At 35.1% G+C, this 22526-nt stretch overlaps 2 protein-coding genes and 2 long non-coding RNA genes across 22 annotated transcripts in view; 2 read left to right on the plus strand and 2 right to left on the minus strand.

Annotated features, from left to right (window-relative positions):
* Positions 1-4162, minus strand: part of LOC103909427 (uncharacterized) — a 42347-nt gene extending 38185 nt beyond the window's left edge. For all 4 annotated transcript variants that reach the window (XR_012397184.1, XR_659320.3, XR_012397182.1 and 1 more), the window contains exon 1: positions 3942-4162. This is a non-coding gene — a long non-coding RNA (uncharacterized lncRNA). The remainder of the gene's footprint in view (positions 1-3941) is intronic.
* The window catches only part of gtf3c5 (general transcription factor IIIC, polypeptide 5), a 678526-nt gene that overhangs the window by 103439 nt on the left and 552561 nt on the right, over positions 1-22526 (plus strand). The window lies entirely within an intron of this gene.
* grin1a (glutamate receptor, ionotropic, N-methyl D-aspartate 1a) overlaps positions 1-22526 on the plus strand; it is a 34367-nt gene that overhangs the window by 1791 nt on the left and 10050 nt on the right. For 6 of the 16 annotated variants that reach the window (NM_001076714.2, XM_073935009.1, XM_073935016.1 and 3 more), the window contains exons 2-15: positions 4005-4139; positions 6999-7175; positions 15655-15717; positions 16480-16577; positions 18007-18128; positions 19143-19317; positions 19571-19715; positions 19970-20056; positions 20162-20297; positions 21103-21230; positions 21323-21487; positions 21631-21749; positions 22160-22272; positions 22357-22505. In NM_001076714.2, the coding sequence (NP_001070182.2) occupies positions 4005-4139; positions 6999-7175; positions 15655-15717; positions 16480-16577; positions 18007-18128; positions 19143-19317; positions 19571-19715; positions 19970-20056; positions 20162-20297; positions 21103-21230; positions 21323-21487; positions 21631-21749; positions 22160-22272; positions 22357-22505 (1812 nt within the window). Of the gene's footprint in view, positions 1-4004; positions 4140-6998; positions 7176-15654; positions 15718-16479; positions 16578-18006; positions 18129-19142; positions 19318-19570; positions 19716-19969; positions 20057-20161; positions 20307-21099; positions 21231-21322; positions 21488-21630; positions 21750-22159; positions 22273-22356; positions 22506-22526 lie in introns of all 16 variants that reach the window. The other 10 variants (XM_073935012.1, XM_073935021.1, XM_073935017.1 and 7 more) reach the window with 2 other exon arrangements.
* LOC141379991 (uncharacterized) lies at positions 15869-20306 on the minus strand. The gene is made up of 5 exons (XR_012397181.1): positions 19037-20306; positions 18831-18925; positions 18665-18711; positions 17950-18152; positions 15869-16655 (listed from the first exon to the last, which is right to left on the minus strand). It is a non-coding gene; the product is annotated as an uncharacterized lncRNA (long non-coding RNA).

A 22526-nucleotide genomic window follows, 5' to 3' on the forward strand; every position in this document is an offset into this window, starting at 1 on the left:
AATAAAATGCTTAAGAATTATCAAATTAGCTATTTCTACATATTGAGAGGCATTTCATGTCATTTTTGAAAAATAAAGCTGAAAATATGAGTTTAAGATCAATTATATATATATTTTTTTTTTGATAGGAGTTTTATGTAATGTTATAAATATTTAACACTGAAAATAACAATTGAGACATTTCTACATATTGCAGTATGTCATATTCTATCTTAAAACATGCTGATTCAGTTATACATTGAAAAAAAACTATATTAGGTTTACTAATTTTGTTTGTAAGATAAGTTGTTGCAAACAATTTACATATAATTTTAAACATAATGTTGAACTTAATATGTTTGTTTAAATTCAGGCTATATAAATCGTTTACAACCATTTACCTTTAAAAAATTATAAATCTAAAGAATTGTTTTTTCAGTGTATTTGATCATATTTTTAAAAGAAAAAAACTGTAGATGTTGACACATATTTCAAAATATTTATAAATTGTAGTCTTGGACTTGTGCGCACTTACTTAAGCAGTCAAACTTGTTGGGTTGGATTGTGGCAGTACTAAAGCTGCATAATTTGTTTAGATGTCTATACAGGACAGCCTGTCAGTAGATGATCCATGCAGGTCGATAGACTCGCAGTGGGGGAAAAGGTTAACGTACTGTAACCGACCCTACAAAGCTTTGATGTGAGAAATGAGGGAGATGACGACACTGGCTGAGGGCAGCAGCTGCAAAATAAATTAGGTGACGCATGTAAAATCAATGGTTTTCAATGCAAGCAGTTTTGTATTTGCACAGTGTATTACTGTGCTCGGTGCAAATAAAGATGGGGGTGGACGGGTCAGCGTGGCATCGGTATTTGCAAAGATGTCTAGAGGGAGGATGCCTCAGCGAATGTTCACTATAAATAGACTGCAAAAAATACTAAAGTTCAGTCTAAATACTCACTGTAAAAAGTGAAAATTAGCAATTACATTTTCATTTTCTGACCCATAAAAAGGACTTTTAATGGTTTCACCTAAGGCAATCAAACTGATTCTCTCATTCTCCATAATATTTTTGGATGAATGAATGAATGGATGGATGGATGGATAGAACAGATGCAAAGAAAGACAATGGATGGAAGTATTAATGGATAGATGAATGGATGCATGGATGGATGGATGGATGGGTAAAACAGATGGAAAGAATGACAATGGATGGATGGATAAAGCAAATGGAAAGAATGACAATTGATGGATGGATAGATGAAAAACAACATAAATAGATAGGATGGATACAACAGATGGAAAGAAGGACGATGGATTGATGGAAAGAAAGACGACAAATAGACAAATAGACAAGATGGATAGAACAGATGGAAAAAAGACGATGGATGGATGGAAGGATGGATGGATGGATGGTTGGCTGTATAAAACAGATGAAAAGAAAAACGATGGATAGATGGTTTGATGGAAAAAAAGACGACAGATAGATAATTGGATGGGTAGAACAGATCGAAAGAAAGACGATAGATATAGATAGATTGGATGGATAGAACATGGAAAGAAGATAGATGGACAGACAGACAGACAGACAGACGGACGGACGGACGGACGGACGGACGGACAGACGGACAAATAGATAGATAGATAGATAGATAGATAGATAGATAGATAGATAGATAGATAGATAGATAGATAGATAGATAGATAGATAGATAGATAGATAGATAGATAGATAGATAGATAGATAGATAGATAGACAATAAATGGATGGGCGGATGGATGGAAATATATATAAATGATCTGCTCTTTATATAATTATCACTCAGTTTTTGTGAGTGTTTTGCCATGCTATAGCAGTCATGTAAAAAGAGAATGCATTAAGCAGGAAGTAGCAATGTCCTAGACAAAGTGTAAATGAGAGAGATTTTCACTACTGAATAACTACTGTCACACTCGTGGGAGTAATTCAGCCTGATGCGTTGCTTCATTAAAAGCCCGCACACGCAAAAATCACATTAAGTGGTTCCGCTTTAAGTGCTCTCTGGGCCGGTGATGTCATTACAAAAGTGCTGAGGTAGGAGTCTAACCCAGGGCTGGATACTGCACTGAACAAAAACTGGGCTGAACATGAATCACTCCTCCCGTCCTGTTCTCTCCATCCCGCTCATCGTCTCGCTAATATTGACACCATCCTCCCTAGTCATGCCAGTGGATGTCCTGCACTCAATTACGTACATACCTCCAACAAATCTGAGGCTCCAAGGTTACACAGCTAGTTAGCGGAATGTCAGGATAATTGCTGAATTAATTGCGTGGTTATGTGAGATTCTTCCATGCGAAACTCAGTCTGTAATGCCTTTGGCTCAGTGACGTTTCTGCCCACTCTGAAGAGGAGACTGTGTTGTGTGGCAGATGGAGTCAGTGCCGGAGGGTCACTCTGGAAACACTTCATGTTGCCAAACCTTTTCTCTATTGTTGTTTTTTTTTTCTACTTTTCAGTACAGCATATTTTTGAAAAACAAAACACTGACTGAATCATCCATCTATCTATATTTCTGTCTGTTCGTCCAAACTTTATTTTATCAGGAAAACCACAAAATTTATATATGTCCATCAACCCATCTATCCCTCGAATCATCTATCTGAGGGTTACCAAAAATCAATCAATCAATCTATCTATCTATCTATCTATCTATCTATCTATCTATCTATCTATCTATCTATCTATCTATCTATCTATCTATCTATCTATCTATCTATCTATCTATCTATCTATCTATCTATCTATCTATCTATCTATCTATCTATCTATCTATCTATCTATCTATCTACCAAACCATCTCTTTCTTTCCATCCATCCATTTATCTTTCTTTCCTTCCTTTCTTCCATTTATCAAACCATCCGTCTTTCCTTCCTTCCATCCATTCATCCGTCTCTCTTTCCTCTTCCATTCTTCCATCCAAACCATCCATCCATTTATCTCTCCTTCCTTGCATCTGTCGAACCATCTCTTTCTTTCCATCCATCCAATCATCTGTCTCTCCTTCCTTTCTTCCATCCATCAAACCCTCCGTCTTTCCTTTCTTCCATCCATCCATCCATCCATTTGTCTCTCCTTCCTTCCTTCCTTCCTTCCTTCCTTTTATCCTTCAAACCATCTATCTTTTGCTCTTTCCATCCATTTATCGGTCTGTTGTTCCTTCCATTCAATCATTCGTCTTTCCTTCCTTCCATCCATTCATTCACCTGTCTCTCCTTTCTTCCTCTTCCGTTCTTCTATCCAAACCATCTCTTTCCTTCCATTCATCTCTCTGCTTCCTTCCTTCCATCCAAACCATCACTTTCTTTCCATCCATCCATTCATCTCTCTCCCTACTTACTTCCATCCATCAAACCATCTATCTTTCCTTCCTTCCATTCATCAAACAATCTGTCTTTCCTTCCTTCCAAGCATTCCTCGGTCTGTCCTTTCTTCCATTCAACCATCCATCTTTCCTTCCTTCCATCCATTCATCTGTCTTTCCTTCCTTCCTTCCTTCCTTCCTTCCTTCCTTCCTTCCTTCCATCCAACCATATGTCTTTCCTTCCACCAATCCATTCAACTGTCTCTCCTACTTTCCTTCCTTCCATCGTTTTGTCTGTCTATCCTTTTATCCATCTATTTATCTTTCCAATCATTTAAGAAAGGGGTTCCAAAAAATAAATGTGGAGAAAATTGCTATCTATGGTCTATCAACCATTTATGTACATTTTCCCTTTCATCTATGTCCATTCATGCACCTATCCATTCATCCATCCATGCATCCATCCATCCATCCATCCATATCCCTTCGTCTCTCCATGATCTGTCCGTTCCTCCATTCATCAATTAACAGCCAAACACCCTTCATCATCATCAATCAATCTGTGTGACTGTGAAGTGATTTAGTCAGAGGATGAGCTCAAACGCATGAGTCATACCTGTCACTCCGCCGTGACCCAGTACTGCTATTTAAAGCAGAGTATTGTGATTGTTTTCGGCAGGTGTACGCGATCCTGGTGAGCCATCCACCCCAGTCTAATGATCATCTGACGCCCACTCCGGTCTCCTACACCGCTGGCTTCTACCGCATCCCCGTCGTGGGGCTCACCACCAGGATGTCCATTTATTCAGACAAGGTGGGCTGTAATGACAGAAAAATCTAAAAATTATATTTAGATTAACATGTCTGCTAACATAAAATCTGGCGAAGCTGCAGCTTGATTAATTCCATGTACTAATTGTTAGGGTTTTAAGTGACTCTTTATTTCAGTGAAGAGAAATTACTAATTAAAATGTTGATTTTAACTCATTCAAAATGTGTATTCGGTAATGAAAACAAGTGACTCAGCAAAGACTTAACCAGATATATTAATTTTTAAAAATGTACTATTTTTATAATGTACTGTAGTTTCATCAATATGCAACATTAAAATATTTAGATATTTAAAGTAGACAATACTAAAAGCTGCCAAAACTGTTTATAACAAATAAAAAAAAACTACCCTAATTTTCACTACCCTAAAAATTTAATATTATGTCTCACACCTTTCTTCTTTTTCTCTTTACCCATCTTCCAGTAGCTAAAATGATAAATTAAATAATAAAAAGTCGTTTGAAAATTAAAAAGCCTGTGTTTTTATTATACTTCTGTGATATTTGCACTAAAATAAAATACTACAATAATATTTTTCCCCAAGGCCTCTTATTTTCCCCTCTACCCTTCTTCCATTACTTTTTAAATATATAAAAAAAGAACAAAAAAAAACGGGCTGTGAATAAAAAAAACACTGCTCTTTTTTATCTATAATTAAAAGGCTGACATACTTAAACTTGTCTCTAACCTTTCGTCTTTTTCTCTATCCCATTTCATATCCATACAAAACTGTATTTTATCTCATCTCCTACCTTTCTTCTGTTCGCTCAACCCTTCTTCCAACACTTAAAATTATTAATTAATAAAACCTAAACAAAAACCAATCATTTTTATTGTACGTTTTTGTTGTTTTACTTAAAAAAACGTTCATTTTTTAACTCAGTCCCACAATTTTAAAACATCTCCCACTTTTCTTCTTTTCCTCTATCCCCTTCTTTCAGCACCTAAAACGATTAATAAATTAATAAAACCTAAAAAAAAAAAAAAAAAATTTTATTGGACATATATGTTGTTTTTGTTACAAAGACTTTCATTTTTTTTAACTCAGTCCCACAATTTAAAAACATCTCCCACTTTTATTCTTTTTCTCCCTTCTTCCAGCATCTAAGATGATTAGTAAATTAATAAAACCTAAAAAAGCCAATCATTTTATTGTACATTTTTTTTGCTTTACTTAAAAAGACTCTCATTTTCTAACTCAGTTCCACAAATTTTAAAACATCTCCCAACTTTCTTCTATTCAACTATCCCCTTCTTCCTGCACCTAAAATTAAATTAATAAAACCTTAAAACGGCAACAATTTTTATTGTACATTTTTGTTGCTTTTTTTTCAAAAGACTTTTATTTTTTAACTGTCCCACAATTTGAAAACATCTCCCACCTTTCTTCTTTTTTTCTCTATCCCCTTCTTCCTGCACCCAAAAAGTCAATGTTTTTAATTGCACCTTTTTATTACTTAACTTTCTTTTATTCCTCTATCCCTTTCTTCCAACACTTAAAATGATTCATGAATTAATACAAATTTAAAAAGCCAATAATTTTTATTTGCACATTTTTTTGTTTTGCTTAAAAAGACTTTCATTATTTAACTCAGTCCCACAATTTTAAAACATCTGCCACCTTTCTTCTTTTCCTCTATCCCCTTCTTCCAGCACCTAAAATGATTAATGAATTAATAAAATTTTAAAACGACAATAGTTTTTATTGAACATTCTTGTTGTTTTACTTACAAAGACTTTCATTTTAACACAGTCCCACAATTTAAAACATATCCCACCTTTCTTCTCTTCCTCAATCCGATTCTTCCAACATGTAAATTTACTAATAAATAATTAAAACACAAATAATTTAACTGCACAATTCAGTAGTTTTAACTTAAGTTAGACCATCATTTTTTTTAACTCAGTCCCTCAAATTTTAAAACATCTCCCCACTCTTCTTCTCTTTCTCTACCGCCTTCTTCCAACACCTAAGATGATTAATAAATGAATAAAACTTAAAAATGTCAATAATGTTTATTGTACATTTTTTTTTAGTTTTAACTTAAAAAGATTGTAATTATTTAACTCCCACAATTTTAAAACATCTCCCACCTTTCTTCTTTTCCTCTATCCCCTTCCTCCAACACCTTTAATGAATAATAATTTGATAAAACCTAAAAAAGCCAATCATTGTATTGCACATTTTTGTTGTTTCACCTAAAAAGACTGCCATTTTTTTAAAACTCATTCCTACATTTTTAAAACATCTCACACCTTTCTTCTTTTTCTCCATCCCCTTCTTCCTGCACCTAAAAAGTCAATACGTTTTTAATTACACCTTTTTATAATTTAACTAAAATTTTAAAAGACTGCAGATTTTTTCATCCTCCACCTTTCTTCTTTCCCTCTATCTCCTTCTTCTAGCACCTAAAATGATTAATAAATAAATTAATAAAATCTAAAAAAAGGCAATAATTTTACTGCATTTTTTTTTTTTTGTTCATTCATTTATTTTATTTTCGGCTCAGTCCTTTTATTAATCTGGGGTCGCCACGCACATTTTTGTTATTTACTTAAAGACTTTCATTATTTAACTCAGTCCCACAATTTGAAAACTCCCACCTTTCTTCTTTTTTTCTCTATCCCATTCTTCCTGCAACTAAAAACTAATTACACCTTTTTATTACTTAACTAAAATAAAAAGACTGCAAATTTATCTTAAGCAATAAAAATACTGACTTTTTTGGATGCAAGAAAGAGGGGATAGAGAAAAAAAGAATAAAAGGTGGATCTAAAATAAAAGGACTACAATTTTATCTAATCTCCTATCTTTCTTCTTTTCTCTCAACCCTTCTTCCAGAGCATTCACCTCTCGTTCTTGCGCACAGTGCCACCATATTCCCACCAGGCACACGTATGGTTCGACATGATGCGAGAGTTTCGCTGGAATCACATCATCCTAATAGTCAGTGATGACCACGAAGGCAGAGCAGCGCAGAAAAGACTAGAAACCCTTCTGGAGGAGAGAGAAACCAAGGTAAGACATTCCCAGTTCCATGTCTTTGTGCTTGTATGCAGGCGTGTGTGTGTGTATCAATCGCAAAGGTCTTCTATGTACGTAACTGTTTTACTTTTTTGTCATGTGATCACATCTCTCATGCCATGTTGTAAATGTTTGCTAACATTCTAAAACCAAAGGCGTCAGCCATGTCCGATGTGGTCTGATTCGACCTAATGTGCGTTATTTGCTCATTTCATGTTGCTTTCGACCATAGTCAAAAACTCCTGTGTCTATCCACAACAGGAGCAAAATGAAAACCTTAACCTGGGACGTTGCAAAGCATCAGTGACTGTTTCAACACACTTACACCACATAATCTGGTATTATTTGTAGTTTTGAGCTATACAGTGCCTATACATGTCTAATATTGCAACAATGGGTAAATATGAGCAGGGAAAGATTATTGGTACTGTAAATCTTTTGCCCAAGGTATTAAAAGATATATAAAGAGATATAAATTTTCAGTCAGAAAACAATAACTGCAACAAAAACCAATATCTTTGTTAAAATATATGCGGTACAATTATTAGGACCCCATGGTTTTTCTTGTTGCTCAAGCACTGACTGTGTATTTAATTACAATTAATGATAGCCTTTTTAAGTAAGATAATATTGATAAGATTACAAGAACAATGCAAAATGTGTTTGTTTCAAGTAGCAAACATTTTTGATCAGGAGACCACCAGGAACAACCCTGGAATTCATATGAGCACATTTTTGAAGTAAATTCCCATTGACATTATATACCTTTTACTACACTTGGGTGACTAGAAATAGAAAATTGTTCAAAAGTTTAAAAGTTTCTGGGTAATAAATAAGATGAGGTCAAAGGTCAAACACTTGCCTCTTAAAGGGACAGTTGACCCAAAAATGAAAATTAATTCCCCCTCATGTTATTTCAAACCCTTTTGAGTTTCTTTATTCTGTTGAACACAAAAAAGATATTGTAAAGAAAGCTGAAAACCTGTAACCACTCAATTCCATAGTAGGAAAATTAAATTCCATGGCAGTCACGTCACTGGTTACAGTTTTTAAGCATTCTACACAAAATCTTCTTTTGTGTTCAACAGAAGAAACTTTGAAACAAGTAAAGGATGAGTAAACAAAGACAGAATTTTTGGGTGAACTATCCCTTTAAGCAGTGTTTAATTTGAGGCAGATTTTTTCCGGATCCTGTTCCAGAAAATATCAGATATTTGATAGATATCAGTATTTTATTTAATTTATCCGGCATTAACTTGTGGGTCATGAATACCTGCATGTGTGTGTGTGTGAGAGAGAGAGAGAATGTGAATGAGTGCAAGCGAAGGCTGTGTGGATAGTATGTGTGCGCACACACATGAAGTGAAGTTACCGTGCGCACGTTAAAGCAAAAGTCACGTTTAACTATTGGCCATGAACAATATTTTCAACCAATCAGCTTTCTTACATTTACAGTCACTCTCATTGATTGGTGATTGTTTCGCAAGCAGTGAGCAGCGAAGATAAATAATGGCATAGTGGTCTACCTAAACAAAATTTGTATTTTCAAAATGACAAAGCAGGCAGTCAAGCATATTTACATTTTTTTAAAACCACGAGTAAATGTGATAATGAGCCTGATCAAAAGAGATCTCGAGAAAAAGGAACTGCGTTCCTGGATCAGGATAGCAGGAGACAGAAATTGGTGGTTCATTCCACTGTGGCGACCCCAGATTAATAAAGGGACTAAGCTGAAAAGAAAATTAATGAAAGAATGAACTTAAAATGTTGGTTTACTCAAAAATGAAAATATTGACATTAATTGCTCACCTTTATGTCATTTCAAACCCCTCAGCCCTTCATTCACCTTTGCGACACAAATTTAGATATTTTAGGTGAAATCTGAAAACTCCCTCATCCTCCATAGACTGCAAAGTTTTGACTCGTTCAAAGTTCAGAAAAATACAAAAAACTCCTCAAAACAGAATTTATGACTTTTGTCAACACAGGCTCATTGTGGATACGTACCACAATCTACATTTCTGGAGAGTGTGAATTATACAGCCAGAGGTACTTATGGCTGCATTTCGTCTTTAAAATGAACATCGGCCAGTCAGTCAGTCGACAGTTAGCTGGCCTGGGTTGCTGAGATGTATATTGCGCCCTCTGGTGGATTTATGCGAGAAGAGGATGCATGAGAGAAATTTGAGATCATTAAAAAGCTTACACAGCAGCCTCTGGAGGATTTTCAAAACAAAAACTGCAGGCAGACGAACCTCCACTTACGTATTTTGCTGTCCCCAGAAATGTAGACCTGGGTGCGTATCCGTAATGAGCCTTGGTTGACTTTAGTGGTTCAATCTGAATGTTATCAAGCTGTGAGAATAAGTTAGAATGCACACAAAACAAAAATAACAGCTTCGTTCAACAATTTCTTCTCCTCAGTGTCAGTATATTGCTCGCATTCATCCTTGCGGATAATCATGCGCAAAATTTTGTTTAAAACAAAGCACAGGCACATCTGAGGTAATACATTGACGAGCGCAAAACATGAATGTGCGCAATATACTGATACTGAAGAGAAGAAACAGTTGAATAAAGTCATTATTTTTCTTTTATGTGCACACAAAAGAACTATTGTAGCTTGATTATATTCTGATTGAACCACTGAAGGCATATGATCTGTTCTTAGGATGATTTTTGGTATTTTTCTGGACGAGTTGGGACTGTTGCTGTCTATGGAGGATGGGGGAGCTCTCCGATTTCACATAAAATATCATAATTTTTGTTCTGAAGATGAACGAATGTCTTAGGTGGTTGGTTAATTAATAACATCAGTTTCATTTTTAGCTTTTAGCTTCTTCAGATTTATTGTTAATATTTTGAGTGGAAGGTTGAAAGGTTAAACAACAAAAACAGCTTTTTTTGTTCATATTTACCAAGGGTGCAAATATTAGTGTATAGCACTGTATGTGTAACTCTTGCAATTGGCGAGTCTATTGTCAGTGTCTTGTGAAGTGGTTCAAAGCTGTGATTGTTTCAAATCAACAGTGGTGCATTATGGGAATTATGTTCTTGCTCGGTTTCCTTGGGGATGAAAACTAAATCACCATTCCACATCCCCCCTGCTCGGCGCTGAGGTAATTATTGTTGCCCTCATTGCAGCGAGAGATTATTAACAGTGAAACTATTTAGATAGGGTGTGAATTGAGCTACTTACCCACAGAGACTGTTTCAATGCAGACTGTTACACAACTGCTGTATTTTAATGTCTATCTCTCTTTCTATTATTATCAGGAGTATGATGCATGTTTTTTTTTCCATGGCCATTGTTCAAAAGGTGTCCTATAAGACAAAAAAGAAAACACTTAGCAAAAGTGGTAAACATATCTGACTATATAATCAAATTCCATATATAATTTATTAATGGCTCAATGACAAACAGCAAAAATAGACTATCATGCATTTTTATTATGATTTAAATAATACACAATGTCTAATAATCAATGTCCAGCTATAAAATAATTTGAAATCTATATTTTGCCACTATCTTTCAAACCTTTAACTCATTTGCAAGCAAGAAATCTTTACTTCAAAATAATTTGGTATAGTCACTTATTATTCTATACATTTGCATGTAACATGTATTTAATATGTTCTCTGTGTATATGCAGTCACCAAAACGAGACCCATATATAACTTGATTCTAAAGCAAGTGAAAATAGGCGATTTCTGCCATAAAGTTAAAACAAATACATACTTATTGTGTACAAATACGTTCATATAATTAGAATTGGAGCTCTTTCCCTCTTCAATGTAACTGTCGTTACTCTCTTTTGTTCTTATATGATTCTATGCTCATGGAAAGCATGATGTTAAATAAATAAATTTTCCTCGGCTGCAAAATGTGATGAAAACCTAGGCAAGATAAGTCATTAGTGAGAATGAGTCATAGTTATTCTCCATGAAATCGTTCTTGTTTATAGTAGTATGAAATTAAGTGTAATTAAGCTTTTGTGAAATTAAAATAATATTTCTTAGTACATTTTGTTATACTAACAGCTTTAGTTTGTAGTGATCATGTATGTTCTGGTTGAGAGTGGCCGTGCAAACTAGAGTGAATCTTAAAATTTTTATAAGACCATTAAAACGCCCACCCAGCATTCCCAGGAGAACATTATTTCAGATTTTTAAAGCAATACACACATTTGCACTTTATTAAATATAAGCTTTTGAAAGTAAAGAACATCTTTATATGGCCTTTCATGCTTAAGTTTTAAATTGCCACCCAAAACACAGAATGAGAGTTTCTTCAACCCAGCAGTCATTTTGTATCCTTGTCTGCCAGGCTCTCTTTTTTTCTTATTTAAAGCGTGACTTCTTTTTATAATTCAGAACATCAAGCTCCCTAGGCTTTCAGAAGAAATTATCAAAAATTGCGGTAAAACACTGAGGAAGATGCACCTTTATCTGTAATAGTAATGTGCACTTTTTAAGGTTAGATCAGGTACAAAGGTGTACCTTTGATCCCAGAAACAAGCTAAAAGCACACATTTTCCTCAGAGTACTTTTATCTTACATCTGGCTTCTGTTTAATTTATGTACAGAATTTTAGCTCCTGCACTTATGATATTTTCTGTAATTTTGTTCCCATTTGTCTTTAAATGACTACAAAAGATACACAAAACCAAATTCTTACTTAATACTTATTAAAAAATGCAGAACATATACAGTTGAAGTCAATATTATTAGCCCTCCTGAGTATTTTTTCTCAAAATTTATGTTCAACATAAATATTTTTTCAACACATTTCTAAAGATATTAGTTTTAATAACTAATCTGATTTATTTTATCTTTGTCATGATGACAGTACATAATATTTCACTAGATATTGTTGAAGATACTAGTATTCAGCTGTGACATTTAAAGACATTTAAAGGTTATCAAAGTTAGGCAAGTTAGAGTAATTAGGAAAGTCATTGTATAATGATGGTCTCTTCTGTGAACAATTGAAAAAAAGATTGATTAAGAGGGCTAAAAATATTGACCTTAAAATGTTTTTAAAAAAAATAATAACTACTTTTATTGTAGCTGAAATAAAACAAATACGTTTTTAAAATATTATGATAATTATAGTAAAAAAATTCCTTGCTCTGTTAAACATTATTTGTAAAATATATAAAAATGAAAAGAAAATTTTACAGGATGGCTGATAATTTTGACTATATATAAATAAAACATATATGTGACCATATAACATATGTGACCACAAAACCAGTAAACTCTATACAACACATGGTCAAAGATACTGCTTTTTATGTATCCCAAAAATGATAAGAATATTAAGAAAATATCATGTTCTGAAGATATTTTGTTAAATATCCTATAATGTAGATTTTAAATAGTGATATAGCATGCTAAGTACTTAATTTGGATAACTTTAAAGGTGTTTTTTTTTATATTTAGATTGTATTTGGAAGCCTTAGATTCATTTACTTTCATTTAACAAATATTTGTTGAAGTCAGAATTGTTAACCCCCCTGAATTATTAGCCCCCTGCTTATTTTCCCCCCAATTTCTGTTTAACGAAGAGATTTTTTCAACACATTTCTAAACATAATATTTTTAATAACTCATTTTTAATAACTGATTTATTTTATCTTTGCCATTATGACAGTAAATAATATTTTACCAGACATTTTTCAAGACACTTCTATACAGCTTAAAGTGACATTTAAAGGCTTAACTAGGTTCATTAGGTTAACTAGGCAGGTTAGGGTAATTAGGCAAGTTACTGAATAATGATGGTTTGTTCTTTAAACTATCAAAAAAATATATGGCTCAAAGGGGCTAATAATTTTGACAGTTCAATTTTTTTGATCAAAAACTGCTTTTATTCTAGCCAAAATAAAACAAATAAGACTTTCTCTTAAAAAAATATTACAGGACATACTGTGAAAATGTTCTTGCTCCGTTAAACATTATTTGGGCATCAATAAAAAAAAAGGGGGGGGGGGGAGGGGGGGGTGTCTAATAATTCTATATGACCAGAAAACCAGTAAAATCTATACAATACATGGGTCAAAGATACTGCTTTTCATGTATCGCAAAAATCATTAGAATTTTAAGAAAAGATCATGCTCTATGAAGATATTTTGTTAAATGGTTTGAGTTGCTTTAACCTATTGGGTTTTACAGTACTCAGTTGGTTTGTGCTCTCTTCATTTATTGGGTTTTACTGAGCTCAAATTGCTTTGTTTACTCAAATGGATTAAGTTCACAGTACTCATTTGGGTTAGTTTTTGAACTTAAATGGTTTGTTGCAATCGGTTTCCTCAAATAGTTTTCGGGTTTTACAGTGTAGTAATATGTACCCTGAACCACAAAACTAAAGTAAGATGCATGAGCAAATCTTTTGCAATAGCTAAAATACAATGTATTGGTCAAAATGATAGATTTTTCTCTTATGCCAAAAATCTAAGATTTTATCCAAGATCATCTTCCACGGAGATGATTTGCTTAAATATACAACCTAACTAATCTTTTCTTATCTAAACTAAACATACATTAATAGAGATTTGTTCAGGTTTCAGATGATGATTGATAAACCTCAAGCTGAAAAAAACTAACCCTTATGACTGTTTTGTGGTAGATACTGTATATAAATAAAACCAGATTGCTTAAATTACAATTGATTTTTCCTTGCTAGTATATTCTAATACGGTTCGGAAACAGAGTCTATATTTATGCACTGTGTGCCAAGGATCGTTTTCATATAGTCCTTCTACTATCAGTTTACAAGAGTGTTGGTTATAATGAGCTACTTCCAGAGCAGACACAGCGGGGTTCATGACTGCAGCTTGAGTTTGGTTAAAGAGGTGCTCAGGAAAGGCCAGTATGTATTCACCTTCCTAATTTCCTTTGAGGTGGCGCAATGAGCAAATGCCACGACACACATATAGGTCACGCATAATTTCAGAAGCATGAAATGAGAATCGCATGAGAGCACGTCTTGCCTATTGCAGTATTAGGGCAGTGTTGTGTGTCTGAGTGAGGAAGGTTTATTTATAACACTGCAAAATGGCACCGTTTGAGCCAGGGTTTCCCCCGAGGCCCCTGCCCTCGAAAATACAGCACAACTCAAGATGGTGCAGCAGAAAATGGTTGTTTTTGTGCCCCCGCAAATCACACTCAGCAAAATCTGCATTATTATTGAGTGATTTGTTTACTTGGCAGCCAGTCGCAGTGGTCTGTCATCTTTATTGAATTTGAAGTCATGTAGCATTAATAATTCAGTAGGCGTTCACACACTGCTGCAGGTATACTGATCTGTATTGATGAAAACACACCATTTGGTTGCTTAAAGGGTTAGTTTACCCCAAAATTACAATCCTGTCATCCTTTTCTTAATCCTCATGTTGTTCTTAACCCATATTTTTGCTCATTTTCGAGGGAAAATTTAAGATATCTGTTCCTTCATTAAAAGTTGATTGACCCAACAGTTTAAAATGTTCATAAAGAGATTAAAAAATTAATCTGTATGACTTGAACTGTTTAGTCCGAGTCTTCTGAACATATTTTATTGAGGTTTTTAGTCACATAAATGCTTATCAGCAAACAATGTTTGTGATTTACAGTTTCATATTTGGCCATGAAAGCTCAGCCATGCTTGCTTGACGAGTGAGAACCAGGTTAGTTCTTGTGTATAATGTGACACGTTTAATCTTCCACAAGAACAAATGAGATTTATAAGCAAGTATGGTTGCGCTTAAGCTTATAATTACTGGTCAATGTTTACGTCGAATAAAAAAAACAAAATTGAATACTTAGTTCAAGGATGTTCACAAATAATTTGAAATACATTTGGGTTGAATAGACTTTCAATGGAGGGACAGAAATCTTTCAGATTTTATTTAACAACTTCCTATTAAACAACAAATAAACTTGTGTTTGTAATACGAATCAATATCTTACAGGTTCAGAATGACATGAGTGTAAGAATTTTCACATATGAAATATTTTTAATGAAATCTGAAATTTTTATGTTCCTCTATTAAAAAACCCAAAACATCTATGAAGTTAATGTGAATTTAGTGGTTTATTCTGGGTATTAAGAGACACCATTGAGCTGATGAGCTTCCAAAAGAACCAGTGAGGTTTACGATCATGTCCCCTCTAAAGACTTGGATCAAACCGTCTGATTTACTTTTGATCGCTGCATGAATACACTTTCAATGGAGGGACAAAATCTCAGATTTTATTTTATAATAAACCTTAAATTTTGGGATGAACTAAGAATGAATGTGTAATGTTAGCATTTTACTATCCATGTATGCCAGATAGTCTTTGATGTTTTTTGCAAGTCCCAGTGTTAGGGCTTCAAATTTGGAGCAGAAAAGTGAAAATTTGTTGGTTGCTTTACTGCCCATCATTTTCAGCTGTTTATAATATTCTTCTGTGTCTGCATATTTTCTCTGTGCACATTACTCATCAGAATAAAAAAAGGAACTATGAAAACCAAGACCAACTGTCCTATGACAACAAGAGAGGACCTAAGGTATATTTGCATGGTCAATGCACGCCGCCCTCCAAAATCTCTAAACGTAGCTACTAGAACCAGCCCAACCAATCACCGGCCAACCCAGAAATGCCCTTCTCTTGGTAGCACGTGTTTCTTTTTACGTTGAGACGTTACTTTTCCCTTTTTTCATGATTTAAGTGAAGAATGGATTTATTTTGAACGATTATTATTTCCGTTTAAAAAAAAAAAAAAAGTTGAAAACGCTCCGCTTCTTTCATTACCATTTTTTCCTTTTTAATAAAGGATGATGCATGATTCAGATTAAAAAAAAAAAAAAAGCAAGCCCATTCCTTTGTGGAGATCCGAAAGTTTGGGACACTCTCTCTCAGATTCTACTTCCTATTGCAGCATCCCCTCGTTGCTCTTTTTTTCTCGACTCTTTTTCTTTGGGGAAATGGCGTTCTCTCACCTGTCACTCCCCTTTCCACCTATTTTTAATTTCCGGTTGCATCGGTCTCACTCCCCGAAACCGCTAACATGCACGTCCTTCTCTGAAGCCTTGATAACCCTCAGTTTGCATGCGACAATGCCGAATTTTTTTGATTTTCAAGCTTTTTTATTCTTTTATTTTTTCATTTTGAAGCAGTTTCCCTGGAACTCTATAATTTTCCCCCTTTTTCAGTCCTAGAAAAGAAAAAACAAACATCCAAACCAACCAAACCAAGTGCTAAATGAGGCAGCATGGTTCAGTTATGAAAGTTACTAGCATCTTTGACTGATTGTGTACCCCAATCTCAGGCCGAGAAAGTGCTTCAGTTCAACCAGGAGACTAACTTAACTGCCCTGCTCCTGGAGGCCAAAGAGTTGGAGGCCAGAGTGATCATTCTCTCTGCCAGGTAAGAGGTTTACTGCTAGGTTTTTCATATCAGCAGCCTGCCTAAATCTCTGCGGTTCACTCTTCTCTCTGTAATTACCTGCAAAAGAGTAATGAATCAAGATGAGTCATACGCATATTAATTATTCTTTTCACCCTGCTGAATAGACCAGCATATGTTGTGTTTTATATTCGTGAGCTTCTTAAAGCAATATTCTAGATAATAGAATTAAAAGTTTGACCACACAACTGTGTGCCAAGCATATTATAGTATACCAAAACTATTAAAATCAATTTATTTTTTATAATGACACTGAAATAAAATATTGAAACTAATCAAAATGGTCCATATTTTAATGTAAAAAAATAAGATTATATTTGTAACAAATAAACAGTCATTAATTAACATTTATTAAATGTCTTAAGATGCCAATAATCCATTAGCTAATATTATTTAATGCAACTTGAACTGTATCCACTGTATGAATGAAAACAAATATTGAAACAAATCAAAACAGTCCGTATGTTGATGTAAAAAATAAGGTCCTATTTTCTACAAATAAATAAACTCATTAATTAACATTTATCAAATGTATTATGATGCTAATAACCCATTAGCTAATATTATTTAATGCAACTTGGCTAACATGAACCAACTATCCACTCTGAATGAAAACAAACATTGAAACAAATCAAAACGGTCCATATTTTAATGTAAAAAAAAAATTCTATTTGTAACAAATAAATAAACTCATTAATTAACATGTATTGAGAATCCTAATAATACATTGGCTAATATTATTTAATGCAACTTTGCTATCATGAGCTAACTGTATCTACCGTATGAATGAACTGCTGTTTTTCCTTAAACTGATTAATAAACACTGTTATTATGTATTACTCATTGTAAGATAACATTAGTTAATGCATTAATATTAATTAACCTTATTGTAAATAGTTACTAAAAACTAAATTGTAAATAATGCTGAAACCCCAAAAACATTTTAAATGTAAATTTTAATGTATTCAAAATGTTTAAATAGTAATTAAAAGTAACTACATAATCAGGTAATAAATAAGGTTTAATAAATTATTTAATTTGTTATAAAATCTGGAGCATCACATTTTATATTATGCAAAAACTTGCCCCATTTATTGTACTTACAATGCAAGTTCATCACTCCAAGGTTTCTTTTTTTAGCTAAATTTATAAGAAACCTATGAAATAACCAACTTATCGATTAAGACTTTTAAAATTTAAAGGTTATTTTTAATAATTTTGGTAGTACCAGTAATAAACCAGCTGGCCTTTTCAGCAGGATAGGCCTTAGACAGCTCTGAAATAAATGACACCAAAAAAGTCTCAACAATGGGTTTACAAAACAATTTCATACATCAGTGAGCTTCTCATATTCCAGTCAGCTGTTGTAAACCTGTCTGTCTGCCTTTAGCGAGGAAGATGCAGCCGCCGTGTACAAAACAGCACGCTTCCTCAACATGACAGGCTCAGGCTATGTTTGGCTGGTCGGGGAGCGTGAGATGTCCGGTAAAGCTTTGAGCGAGGCCCCTGATGGTACGTACGCCCACTTTAGTACAACTGAGACAGAAGCAGAGGAAGAAAAGAACCCATTTGTCTCAGCTAACTTGAAAAGTGGGGCGATTTTAATGATGAAGTCAAAAGTGGATGTTTGTGTGTGTGTGTGTGTGTGTGTGTACGAATAAACCGTTTAAACATTTAAGCACTTTATGTGTTTAAAGGTTTTAAACGAGTCACTTTAGATTACACCGTAATCGTTGTATTCTCTGGTTCACTTACAAGATTAATTACAACAGTGAACCCAATGTTGACCTCTATAGGTTTAATTAAGAAGTTCACATGAAGAGGTTTTTGGTTGAACATGTATGAGTGTTAATTCAAAGAGTGTGGTTTTATCATATTATGTTTATTATATTAATAGTTTGGTTTTCGTGAATTTAAAAAGGGTGTTTTTCAACCCTGCCTTTGACGTGGTATTGGTAAGCTACAAATGGCCTTTTATGTGCACTGCACTAGTTGCACTTTATGTTCTTCACACAACTGTCATTGTTGCTCCCAACACACTTGCTCACCTTTTATCCTTTTATGTGGAGTCTTCAGTGTAAACTTTCTTCAAACCCTGCTCCAACAACAAAAAACTCAGCTGAAGTTGGATTTATGTATGAAGTATACCTGAATTCTGATATATTTCATCAATATGTGTGTTAGTTGGTGTTTCACCAATTGGAAATGACTTACCACAGTTTGGGCATAGGTGGCACTTGTGTGCTCCATTAAATCCAACCTCAGGGGTCCCAGCCTGCATTTTGGGCAAAATGCATCAGGCTGTATGCCTGTGAAGAACAGAAGCATTTAATTTCCATGCTTATTCTGATTGGCTAAAGCTATCAGTTGGGAACAATTTGACAAAACATGATCTGATGTCTGATTTGAGAATCACTTACCCATGATGGCTCAAAGGGCGACCCTATGGGTTTTTTCGTGTTGGAAAGGGCTCCAAAAAGTCAAGGGTGAACATCTCACTGCTTCCTTTCTAACATCAACACCTAGGGCTGATTGGCCTCCAGCTCATCAACGGCAAGAATGAGTCGGCACACATCAGCGATGCTGTTGCTGTTGTAGCCCAGTCCATCCAAGAGCTCTTCGAGAAAGAAAACATCACAGAACCTCCAAGGGGTTGCGTTGGCAATACTAACATCTGGAAGACTGGTCCACTCTTTAAAAGGCCAGTACTAGCAAAGATTATGCATGCAGCTGACCAGTTTCATTTAATTTTGTATGATTTGTTATCATTTTACTCAACATCTTGCTTGAGGGGGCATCCGTCTCATTCTTTGATGGGTTTTGACAACCACAGACAGATGTTCATAGTGATCTAAAAGCGCTGTCACAACACATGATATTTCGTCTATGCAATTTTTCATGCATCACATAGAAAAAAAAGTTACTCACAGGTCAATACTGGCTATGCTCTACAGAGTATTGATGTCTTCCAAGTACCCAGAGGGCCTAACAGGACGCGTTGAGTTCAATGATGACGGCGACAGAAAGTATGCTCATTACAGCATCCTCAACTACCAGAAGAGCAGACTGATTCAAGTTGGCATTTACAACGGAACACAAGTATGAGTCTTTTTTTTCGCAGTGTTTAATTTATAATTTGACGACATGGGTACTGAATTTTGCATTGCTTCCAGTGAGCCATACAAAAATACATTATATAGAAGAAAGAAACTTTCAAGGCGACAGAGGTATAGTTATAATCAAAGCCAACTGTGTAATGGCACTTTTGGAATCTAGGCAAATGTTTTCAGAGCACTGAACAAAGATTATAGCTATGCCTGTTAATCACCTCCTATAATTATCTGCTTCATCAGGTGGTGATGAATAAACAAAGGAAGATCATTTGGCCTGGCGGTGAAACAGAGAGACCGAGAGGATTCCAGATGTCTACTCGATTAAAGGTGCACGGTCCTTATTGTTTATCTAAATAATTAGGGTCATGAATTAGTTTAAGGAAATTACCAGAATGTCTTAAAGCTGAACAAAACCCTATCCATCTACTGTAGATAGTGACCATTCATCAGGAACCCTTTGTGTATGTGAAGCCAACTACGCTGGAAGGGACCTGCAAGGAAGAGTACACACCCAATGGAGTCTTAATTAAAAAGGTGATCTGCACTGGACCGAATGAGACCATCCCAGGTAACACATCAGGGACGTTTATATTGTCACTGTGCTTTTCTACATCCGCCGTCTGGAGATACATACATACATATATATGCAGCAGGTATTTATATATGTATGAATGTAGCAAGTGACCAGCGTGACTCTGGCTGTGGGCATGTGTGTTGGGTGAAAGTCAATTTTGTGTGTATGTGTGTTGTAAGTGTGTGACTATTTCTGCTTGATTCTATACGTGGATGCATGTGCTGGATGTTTGCAAACTGTGTGTGTGTCGCTTGGGCTTCCATCGTAGCATTCTGCTTTGCGTATAGTGACAGCTGTGGGTGTGCCTTGTGTTGCCGCCTATATAAAATACAGGTAAAGTGTGAAAGTAAATATGGAAGGATTGTACTTCTTTTAGATGCTAATGCTCCACTCTAGCTGTTCATAACAAGAACTCATAACAGACAAGAAAATGCATCCATTCTGACCACAAGAGTTGTGGCTACAGTACAGTTCTTTAATTCAGCAAGTACTATAGATGAATTGAAAATTAATTCCCAAAGTTTTTTTTATATTTTATTCAGTTATCATTTGCAAATCTCTGACTGGGCGAGTAGAGAAAAGGCTAAATTAATTTGAAATGGAATTGGTGAGAACTTAGTGCTGACTAGCAGTTGAGAGCACTGCCATCTAAAATAGAAACATACAATCTGTAAAGGAGTGAATGATTTTAGTATTGGGTTGAGAGGAGAGTGAGTGATGGGCTTTCCAACTATAGAGTGTTCCACTTGCAACTTTATCAAGATGGAATGAAATTTCACTTTTTCTGGTTTGGTTACAGGACGCCCAATTGTACCCCAATGTTGCTACGGATTTTGCATTGACCTTCTGATCAAGTTGGCTTTAACTATGAACTTTACCTATGAAGTACACCTGGTGGCAGATGGAAAATTCGGGACGCAGGAAAGAGTAAGTATAATTTTACAGTGCGTGAAGTATAAGCAGCATGATTACCATATGAAAAATTCATAATTACTTTATATTTTCATTTTGTGATATAGGTTAATAACAGTAACAAGAAGGAGTGGAATGGTATGATGGGTGAGCTCCTGGGTGGCCTTGCTGACATGATCGTTGCTCCCTTGACGATCAACAATGAACGAGCCCAGTACATAGAATTTTCCAAGCCTTTCAAATACCAGGGACTCACTATCCTTGTGAAAAAGGTACGATTACACCACTTAAACTACCACATTCTATCATGACAGCACTGCCAAAAAGATCAGCATTGCTAGTATCTTTCAAAGGAGGTGCTGAGGCAATGAGCTTTGCTAAATATATGTAAGTGACCATGCAATGTGTGTTTCAGGAAATTCCTCGCAGTACGCTGGACTCGTTCATGCAGCCTTTTCAAAGCACCTTGTGGCTACTGGTGGGTCTGTCGGTACATGTGGTGGCGGTGATGCTTTACCTATTAGACCGGTTCAGGTACAACTTGACGTTGGGTTGAGAGCGATGCTAGCTTTTTCATGCGTGTTCATGGGGTGCCATCTTTGCATGTTTTTTGTTCTATTTAGATTTGTTTCACTCATCGGGATCATACAGTACCTTTCAGGATGTCTCAACAGTACAAGAGAGTGTTAAACATGTTACATTGTCAGTGTTGCCATTGAGCCTGTTCTTTTTTCTCTTACCTTCTGTCTTAACTTGCCATCCCTGTCTCTTTACTTTGCTTCTATGGCTGTTATTATTTTCTTAGTGCTGTTAGCAATCTAGCCAGTGCTATGAGACTTGAGGAATAGGTTTTTCATTAGGATGCTAGATCATACTTTTTAGGACTACTTACTGTAGTGGAGCTTTTTCTGATTATTTGCACTTTTTCCATCTGGTTTTCTCAGCCCATTTGGAAGGTTTAAAGTAAACAGCGAAGAAGAAGAAGAAGATGCCCTCACCTTATCTTCAGCTATGTGGTTTTCTTGGGGTGTCTTGTTGAACTCTGGAATTGGAGAAGGTGTTGACAAACTTTGTTTCTGATGATGTTCAAATTAAATCAGTTGACATTTGACACATATTTGACTACTTGCATGTTGTCTAGGTGCCCCACGTAGTTTTTCAGCAAGAATATTAGGAATGGTGTGGGCTGGCTTCGCTATGATTATAGTAGCATCCTATACTGCCAACCTGGCTGCCTTCCTAGTGTTGGACCGGCCTGAGGAGCGCATCACCGGCATCAACGACCCAAGGGTACGCTTCTCTTTGTACCTG

The sequence above is a fragment of the Danio rerio genome, chromosome 21 (genome assembly GCF_049306965.1).
Source record: "Danio rerio strain Tuebingen ecotype United States chromosome 21, GRCz12tu, whole genome shotgun sequence".
Classification (NCBI taxonomy): domain Eukaryota; kingdom Metazoa; phylum Chordata; class Actinopteri; order Cypriniformes; family Danionidae; genus Danio; species Danio rerio.